Genomic DNA, 10,000 nt, shown 5'->3' with positions numbered 1-10,000 from the left:
AGTAAAATCAGTGAAAGGAGAGAGGAGGTGAAAGGAGAGAGGAGGTGAGAGCAGTGAAAGGAGAGAGGAGGTGAGAGCAGTGAAAGGAGAGAGCAGGTGAGAGCAGTGAAAGGAGAGAGGAGGTGAAAGGAGAGAGGAGGTGAGAGCAGTGAAAGGAGAGAGCAGGTGAGAGCAGTGAAAGGAGAGAGGAGGTGAGAGCAGTGAAAGGAGAGAGCAGGTGAGAGCAGTGAAAGGAAAGAGGAGGTGAGAGCAGTGAAAGGAGAGAGGAGGTGAGAGCAGTGAAAGGAGAGAGCAGGTGAGAGCAGTGAAAGGAGAGAGCAGGTGAGAGCAGTGAAAGGAGAGAGGAGGTGAGAGCAGTGAAAGGAGAGAGGAGGTGAGAGCAGTGAAAGGAGAGAGCAGGTGAGAGCAGTGAAAGGAGAGAGCAGGTGAGAGCAGTGAAAGGAGAGAGGAGGTGAGAGCAGTGAAAGGAGAGAGCAGGTGAGAGCAGTGAAAGGAGAGAGCAGGTGAGAGCAGTGAAAGGAGAGAGGAGGTGAAAGGAGAGAGCAGGTGAGAGCAGTGAAAGGAGAGAGGAGGTGAGAGCAGTGAAAGGAGAGAGGAGGTGAGAGCAGTGAAAGGAGAGAGCAGGTGAGAGCAGTGAAAGGAAAGAGGAGGTGAGAGCAGTGAAAGGAGAGAGCAGGTGAGAGCAGTGAAAGGAGAGAGCAGGTGAGAGCAGTGAAAGGAGAGAGGAGGTGAGAGCAGTGAAAGGAGAGAGGAGGTGAGAGCAGTGAAAGGAGAGAGCAGGTGAGAGCAGTGAAAGGAGAGAGGAGGTGAGAGCAGTGAAAGGAGAGAGCAGGTGAGAGCAGTGAAAGGAGAGAGGAGGTGAAAGGAGAGAGCAGGTGAGAGCAGTGAAAGGAGAGAGCAGGTGAGAGCAGTGAAAGGAGAGAGGAGGTGAAAGGAGAGAGCAGGTGAGAGCAGTGAAAGGAGAGAGCAGGTGAGAGCAGTGAAAGGAGAGAGGAGGTGAAAGGAGAGAGCAGGTGAGAGCAGTGAAAGGAGAGAGGAGGTGAAAGGAGAGAGCAGGTGAGAGCAGTGAAAGGAGAGAGGAGGTGAAAGGAGAGAGCAGGTGAGAGCAGTGAAAGGAGAGAGGAGGTGAAAGGAGAGAGCAGGTGAGAGCAGTGAAAGGAGAGAGGAGGTGAAAGGAGAGAGGAGGTGAGAGCAGTGAAAGGAGAGAGGAGGTGAGAGCAGTGAAAGGAGAGAGGAGGTGAAAGGAGAGAGGAGGTGAGAGCAGTGAAAGGAGAGAGGAGGTGAGAGCAGTGAAAGGAGAGAGGAGGTGAAAGGAGAGAGCAGGTGAGAGCAGTGAAAGGAGAGAGGAGGTGAAAGGAGAGAGCAGGTGAGAGCAGTGAAAGGAGAGAGGAGGTGAAAGGAGAGAGCAGGTGAGAGCAGTGAAAGGAGAGAGGAGGTGAAAGGAGAGAGCAGGTGAGAGCAGTGAAAGGAGAGAGGAGGTGAAAGGAGAGAGCAGGTGAGAGCAGTGAAAGGAGAGAGGAGGTGAAAGGAGAGAGGAGGTGAGAGCAGTGAAAGGAGAGAGGAGGTGAGAGCAGTGAAAGGAGAGAGGAGGTGAAAGGAGAGAGGAGGTGAGAGCAGTGAAAGGAGAGAGGAGGTGAGAGCAGTGAAAGGAGAGAGGAGGTGAAAGGAGAGAGGAGGTGAGAGCAGCGTGTGCTGGTGTTGTGATTAAACTCTGATTCTGAGTACAGTCACTCACAGCTGAGCAGATGACCTACAGTTTAACTGTCTTGTTGGGACTGAAAGCAGCGTGTGTGTGTAAGTGTGTGTGTGTGTATGTGTGTCTGTGTGTGAGTGCGTGTGTGTTTGTGTGTGTGTAAGTGTGTCTGTGTGTGAGTGCGTGTGTGTGTGTAAGTGTGTGTGTGTGTGTGTGTATGTATGTATGTGTGTGTGTGTGTGTGTGTGTGTGTGTGTGTGTGTGTTCTGTAATCATCGCCCGCATCTTTAAAGCCAATTCATCATGCAAGTGTTACACAACGAACTACATCAACAAACACAGAAACATGAAACACTGATCAGACGAGTGTGGCGGACCCCTGAGCGTCCTACTGTGTGTGTGTGTGTGTATGTGTGTCTGTGTGTGAGTGCGCGCGGGTGTGTGTGTGTGTATGTATGTATGTGTGTGTATGTATGTGTGTATGTGTGTCTGTGTGTGTGTGTGTGTGTGTGTGTGTGTGTATGTATGTGTGTGTGTGTATGTATGTGTATGTATGTGTGTGTGTGTATGTATGTGTGTGTGTGTATGTGTGTGTGTTCTGTAATCATCGCCCGCATCTTTAAAGCCAATTCATCATGCAAGTGTTACACAACGAACTACATCAACAAACACAGAAACATGAAACACTGATCAGACGAGTGTGGCGGACCCCTGAGCGTCCTACTGTGTGTGAGTGTGTGTGAGAGAGAGAGAGAGCATGTGTGTGTGTGTGTGTGTGTGTGTGTGTGTGTGTGAGAGAGAGAGGGAGAGCATGTGTGTGTGTGTGTCCTTGGTCGTGCCCTTCAGTTAAATGTGTATTGTTAAAAGCAGGTGAGATTAATATGATTCCATTATAACTATTGATCTGTGGTGTCTGTTTTAATTAGTTAGGACTTTATCAGACCTCATAAAGATTCTCACACTCAACTCATCTCCCCTCTGATTTTAAATCTAAATATAACCCCCCTCCCGACTCCAGACGTAGCCTGTCAAAGTGCACGCACACTGTAGGTGTTTCTAAATAAAGTGGCCAGTGAGTGGACACACAAAGTGGGTGTTTCTAATAAAGTGGCCAGTGAGTGGACACACAAAGTGGGTGTTTCTAATAAAGTGGCCAGAAATCAGTCACAATACACAATCACAATATTAGTCTTGTCTGCATATGGACTGTGTTCCTCCATGAGACCATACAGCAGTTCTGTACTGTAGTTTAGCAGGTGGAGACACATATATCCTCTCTGTGCACCTGCACACACACACACACACACACACACACACACACAGCTGCAGACATATACAAACAGCATCCATGTATATATATATATACACACACACTCACACTGGCCATCCCTCATACTGCTCTACTCTCACACTGTGCACACACACACACACACACACACACACTGTAGAAGTATAAAAGTGCATGGATGCTGTATCAATCTGACAGGAACAGTTCAACTACATTGATATTGTGCTCTTGCCGGGACTCTGCATGCGCCAAAAGACTTGGCTCGAGCTGGTAGGTCACTGGGGACCAGCTGACCTTTGAAGGGGGAGATGTATAGCACTCTGCTACTGGCTGGCGCCTGAGACTCTGGACATGTGCCTAAACGGACGGTCACACACAAAGGCTGATGGTAGTGCACTGAATGCTATTAGTTAGAGTTATGTGTTTGTGTTACTTGTGTGCTTTAGTGTCAGGGTTGTGGGTTTTGTGTTTGAGGGGGGTCACCGTCAGGGTGAAGTGTGTGGCTAGTGGTGACCTCCCCCTTGAGTTGGGTGTGCCGTATGGGCCCCTTTCCGCTGCCGTGCTCAATAAAGAGCATGTATTGTAGCTCCGCTGTATTTTACTCCTGTGTAACACATTTGTGTGATTTTGTTTTTAATAATCACATCAAAGCGATCGGTTTTGGAACTGAAGTGTCACTCACCCTCTCGGAGCATGCCCACTGAGATGCACTTGGTGAAGCGGCAGGCCTGGCAGGACTTCCTCCTCCTCTTAGTGATCTCACACTCACTGCTGGCTGGACACGTATACTCAATACTCCCTACAGAGAGAGACAGAGAGGAAACTTCATTGTTTCTACGCTCATCTTATCAGCTCCACTTACTGCATAGCTGGTCTTTGTAGTTCTACAGTTACAGACTGTAGTCCATCTGTTTCTCTGATACTCTGTTACCCTGTTCTTCAGTGGTCAGGACCCCCATGGACCCTCACAGAGCAGGTACTGTTTGGGTGGCGGATCATTCTCAGCACTGCAGTGACACTGACGTGGTGGTGGTGATATGTTAGTGTGTTGTGCTGGTCTGAGTGGATCAGACACAGCAGTGCTGCTGGAGTTTTTAAACACCTCAGTGTTGCTGCTGGACTGAGAACCAAAAATATCCAGCCAACAGCGTCCTGTGACCACTGATGAAGGACTAGAGGATGACCAACACAAACCGTACAGCAGCAGATGAGCTGTCGTCTCTGACTTCACATCTACAAGGTGGACCGACAGGGTAGGAGTGTCTAATAGAGTGGACATTGAGTGGATATATATGAACAATAAGAACGAATATTACATCTTCTGTAAAGATGTTCTTGAAGGTTTCGAGTGAGGATATGTAACTATATGGAATAAGACTTTTCTCTACCGAGTGTCAAACTGCAGCCAACTTCTTACACCTGCCCAGGTGATCTCTATGGTTAATCCACTGGCCGTGGCCATTTCGGGTGTAATCCTGTTCAAAGCTTTTAGGATTACACCTGAAACAGTTCCTGTACACCCCACCCATGCAGCCCCCAACACCCTCCCACACACACTCGATCACGTTATACGACCACACAGTGTGTCGCTCCAGTATAAACAGTCTAAACAATATGCAAATAGTCCAAACAAACAGGAGCTTTGTGGCGTTCTGGAGCGTAGGATGGGAACCACTCAGAATCAGCAGTGGGATTCATCCAGACCAGAGCCGGATATGCCTCATGTGAAACGTGGAGGGGGGTCTATAGCATGAGTGTATTCTCAATTATAAGCATGCTGTGGAGGAAGGGGGGGGGGGGGGGTGCCTTTACCGCTTGAAGGATATTTGCATCAGTAACTTGTAACTAAGTTCATAACTAAGTAACCTGGTAAGTAAGTTTCCAACTAAGGTCCAATCCCATTTCACTCCTCGCCACTCAGCCCTACCCCTCTGTTTTGGGTGTTCACGTCTAGGGGTGGGGTGTCCTGATTCGAGTTGAGATAGAGGGGGAGGGCAAAGTGTTGGGGCTACATGACCCTCCAAACAGAGGTATTTCAGAGACCCTCCAAACAGAGTGACATGAGAAAAAAGAAAGACGGCAAGCAGGAGCACAAGAGGCCAAAGAAACCCACAAATGTGAGAATTTACTCTGTTACAAAATCACGACATTCATTGTATTATTGTTTATTATTTAGTGCCGTTTCAGTCTATTATGGTCCTTTATCTTCATAACAAGCATAAGAAAGTGCTAAGAGTATGCTGATGTCTCCGTAGCTAGCTAGGTAAATTTCCCGGTTCCACCTTAAATGGTGCAGCACTTACCTTCTGGCACCTCAGGGATCAGAACTGCTGTTCCATTTAAGGTGGAACGGGAAAATTCAGGCAAGAATCTGGTGAATATCTGACTTCAGCTTCATATCACATCACTGAAGAATCAGGGGGGGTGATTATAAATAATTGCCCCCCTCTTTGAAGGCGTCTGATCCCTAAATGTAACTAAAGCCCAGCAGTGAGGAGCTGAACTTTCCCCTCCTTTTCCAGGGTCGCCTACAGAGCAGCGCTGGTAGCTGTTAATGAAGTGATGCTCTTTTTATTTGAGGCTCCCATTTCAGAGGGAAGATCTCAACCACTGGCCCTGTAGCTCAGTTCCAAGGGGTTAGGTGACTCTTGAAAACAAGGGGTAGGGGTAAAAAGAAGAAGGATTGGGCCTAAATAACTAACAAAGGAAGTCACTCATATTGAGCAAGCTGAAGATTCTCCACAAGGGGGCGCTATCAGCATTAAAGTCGCTTTTGTTGTGTATTATTGAAAGGGAAGAAACTGGACCCAACATGAACCCACACCAGCACACCCACACCTCAGTGTAATTAAAGCCCCCCACCACCCAAACGAAATGTACGCACAGAAGGGTTCCACATGACTCCTAATGGTTCTGTTTGGTTCTGTTTGTGTATAATGAGTTGGTGGATATGCTATGGGGTAGGAATAGGGCTATATTCGTATGCAAATGCTGACAGTGCTAAAAATTAGATGGCCATCTACAGCAGTAGCAGTGGGGGGGGAAGTCAGGCTGTCCACTGGAGGATCTTGAGGAACACCTGATGGGCTGATCTGGCTGCTGTAGGACAAGGTATCAAATCCACTCCCACCTCCCAATTACCAATTATTTTTCAATTCCAAAAACCAGTGAACTCGTCTTGACTAGAACAGTTTCAGTCTATTGGACTAAAATTAAAAGAAGCTTCTACACGACATCCACTGTTCCCCTCAAACAAACACCTGGCTGCCCCGACACACTCAAGAAATCAATCTTATTCGAGTCTAAATCTCAGGGGCCAGAGCTTTAACCTCAGAGCTTCACGGTCCAGCTGCTGGAGACGGCCCACACGGTTGAAGGACTGTGAACTGTGGCTATGTAGGACTCTACGGTCCAGTTTTAGACCCACCTGGTTGAGTCATAGATTTGTACTGCAGCTGTGTGAATACACATCCATACAGCTCTGTTGAAGCTATAGACCCCTGCAAACTAGAGCATGTTCCGCGTTCTAACCTTGGATGGTGCGTTTGAAGAAGGCCTTGCAGGCCTCGCAGGAGGCCACGCCGTAGTGGAAGCCGGACGCAATGTCTCCACAGACCAGACACAAGCGCTTGGGCGAAGTGGTCAGCACAAACTCGCTCTTCACTTGTGGCTCCTCCAGCAGCCTACAGGGGGCGCCGCCAGGCCTCAGACTGCCCTTCGCGATAGAACTGTAGCTGCTGCCTGTGTCCGATGAGCCCCCTGGACTGTGCTGCGTCAGGCTGTCCGTCAGAGAGGCAGGGCTTGAGGGCTCTGTCTTGATGTAGGCGGGGCAGTGGGTGCTGATTGACATCATGTCCAGGAAGCTGTGGAGAGAAGAGGACAGCAAAAGTTAAGTACCAAAAAAACGGACACACTTCATTTCTACCCGACCGTTTTCCAACTCAAACAGGCTGGCTTTGTTACCGACATATGCAAATGACGTCTGTTCTGATTGGCTGTCCTGTCCCGTGCCTTATTCCTAAAGCAGCACCACTGGAGTTTTCTGCGTTTGGCAAAAAACTCAATTTAAATTAACGGGAAAAAAAGTTTAATTTCATAAGTTGCCTGTATTTTACTGATTACATTTTTACTAATTAAAAAAAATAATAATAATCGAAACAATCAAACTGTTGTTTGATTGATATTACCTGGAATGCACAATAAAAAAAAAAGATTTATGAAGATTTATTAAAATGTCTGTTTTTTATAAGTGAACTATAAGTTGTATTGATGTAATATTTCATTCATATGGAAATGATGGATGGACTTTTTCTCTCATTTTTATACAGTTACACCTTTCCCAGCTCTCCCTGCTACTGTCTTACCTGACCACCCATTCTAAAAGTTCTGGCTGGAGTGACCCGTGTGTGAAGATAGATGTATGAGGAGGTGTTTTATGTTGAGAAGGCTTATATGTCATCTGAGCCCTACAGCAGAGCTGTTTATTGATATTATTGGGGCTCACATTGTGCATATTTTTCATAGGCCGTGATGCACAGCATGCATGGAGCCCTCAGACCTGAAAACAGTTGAAGTAGTGCATTTTTTCTCTGCCGGCCAATCAGATCAAGCGAAAGCCTTCAGTGACAGCCGTAATGGGGAGAGATTAGCGACTGCTGTCACTGAGTTACCCTGAACTGATTTCATGGATCAAAATTATGACAGTCATTCGTTTAGCTTGTGTTTGCTAGTTAAAGGAGAATTCCACCAATTTTTTTTTAATTCTGCATAATTCAACCACTTCACTCATTGTGGAGACTCTTGTCTTCACAGTGGTGGTGATGGGAACCAGGGGTCACCATGACTACAACACAGATATAGCCGTTTTACTTACTGTCCAAAACCGCCAGTGAACCAACACGTGTCTTCTGAGCTTTACATGGAATGTTGATGATGGCAAATCAGAAAATAATACATTTTATCCGGGGACTACTTTACGTCACAACACCCCGCAAGTATCCCTCCACCTTAATGGACTAAACAAAATATGTTTTTTCTCAAAGGTCTCAAAAAACTTAAACCTAAAAAACTATTTTCTGTAATAACTTTCTGAGAGGGAGCTTATAATAAATAATAAATCATAAATAAACTCATAATCAGAAGCACTGTGAACAGTTCGAACACTAAACCACATGAACTCAACATAAGAAGTCCATGCTGGGAGTGGCAAATCCATCCACATCCACAATCCTTTGCGGCCTCCTCAGACCTTCATCAGGAAGGTCGTGGGGGCAGTCGTGGACTGGAGGTCAGGGAACTGGCCCTGTGACCGGAAGGTTGCGGGTTCGATCCCCATGTCCATGACTGAGGTGTCCTTGAGCAAGACGCCTAACCCCCAACTGCTCCCTGGGCGCCGCGGATAGAGCTGCCCACCGCTCCGGGCAAGTGTGCTCACTGCCCCCTAGTGTGTATGTGGTGTTTCACTTCACGGATGGGTTAAAGGGGGAGGTGGAATTTCCCCGTTTGTGGGATTAAAAAAGTATCACTTAACTTAGGACACAAAAATGGCCTGTCCGTGTACTAAAGCACTGGACTTTGCCTACATCGTAATGGTTTAATGGTGCTGAAATTCGGAATAATTGGTGGACGGTAGTCGTTAAACTTCCGCCTGCACAAAAAAAGTCCACGCAGTGCACCTCGTGTTTTTCTGCGTTAGGTAAAAAAGGCCAAATCAGCTAAACGCAGCATTTTATCTCTGAGCGTCTTTAACCAGACGTTGGAAATTTGTCCATAAATTCCACCACGTCAGCTCCAGCGCTTCCTCCGACTGGAAATTCCGCTTTAAACGCAGGAAAACAACGCGCAGCGGTAACAAAACGCCACAAATGACAGCTCTTTCTCACAGCTTTCCCCTGCAGCTTTCCCACGTCCGTCTGCCACACATGTTTACAGTACACACACGGCTATTAGCGCTCCCAACCTGTTCATACCTGCCCATCAACACTCAGCCAGGTGTGTGGCACCGCCCCCACCTCGCCGGCTCTCACACACCAACGCATGCGAGCGCACGCCTTCCGGCAGGCTGCCAGTAACGTGACGGTGAAGCTGATTTGGGGGTGAGCAAGTGGATTTAGCGCTGACCTGACCGCCACTGCTGCAATCCCATTGCCTTAAGTCTCTTCCAACGAGCTCTGCCAGAGAATTACCTGCAGACAAATCTGTTCACTCGGCCTCTCCACTTCCGCACCGCGTTAAACGCCGCCATTCCCAAACTCCCGTCTCTAAATGCCCCTGATTTGCTTACTTCACCTGGCAGTTTCTTATGAGGCAAAGCTAAAGTGTCGCATGTGCACACATGATTAGAGAACTGAAGAAGGGATGAACGTACAGCGGAATGGAGTCTTTACTACGAAGAAATCATCAGATCGGTTTGTCCCTCCCAGGAAAAACGTTTTAACACGTAACACAAAGTTTGCTCAAAAGTTTGCGACAAAAACGGAAATTGTCCTCATTTTTTCATTCAAATCTGTCAGCGATTCTTTCTTTCTTTGCTCTGGGATCTTTTTCTGTTTTACTTGCAAAGTAAAGTAAGAAAAACTTCACGAAAACTTTCTGGGAACTTTCATTTTGTTCACCCGGCGCATCCGTTCGGCGGATTTATATATGATGTTTTCAAGGGTTCTTTAGTACGGAAAATGGTTCTACATAGAACCTAATAACACTTTGCGTGATTATAAGGTTCTTTGCATTGTTAAAGGGTTGTATGTGCAGTAGACGGTCCTATACAGAACCTTTTTGAAAATGGTTCACAAAAGGTTCTTTAGTGTTACCGGCCTTACGTCGTAACAATAGAAGAACCCTTTTTGGAGCTATGTAGAACCCCTTTCAAAATGGTTCTATATATAACCATTAACCCTCAAAGAACCACTTGCACGTTTGAAAGGTTCTTGACAAGGTGAAATCGCTCTTCAGATTTACAGAGGACGTGTCGTACATGGTTCTATATGGAACCTTCTTTGACAAGGGTTCTAAAGGTTCTT

At 47.0% G+C, this 10,000-nt stretch overlaps 1 protein-coding gene across 1 annotated transcript in view; it reads right to left on the bottom strand.

The window, feature by feature from the left end:
* esrrgb (estrogen-related receptor gamma b) overlaps nt 1-10,000 on the bottom strand; it is a 27,905-nt gene that overhangs the window by 12,310 nt on the left and 5,595 nt on the right. The window contains exons 3-4 of the mRNA XM_017714730.2: nt 6,513-6,844; nt 3,664-3,780 (exon numbers count right to left, since the gene is read on the bottom strand). Coding sequence (XP_017570219.1) covers nt 3,664-3,780; nt 6,513-6,844 — 449 coding nt within the window. The remainder of the gene's footprint in view (nt 1-3,663; nt 3,781-6,512; nt 6,845-10,000) is intronic.

Source organism: Pygocentrus nattereri, chromosome 4 (genome assembly GCF_015220715.1).
Source record: "Pygocentrus nattereri isolate fPygNat1 chromosome 4, fPygNat1.pri, whole genome shotgun sequence".
Lineage (NCBI taxonomy): Eukaryota > Metazoa > Chordata > Actinopteri > Characiformes > Serrasalmidae > Pygocentrus > Pygocentrus nattereri.
The sequence above is the reverse complement of the archived record's forward strand: the minus strand, read 5'-3'. Positions and strand labels throughout refer to the sequence as shown.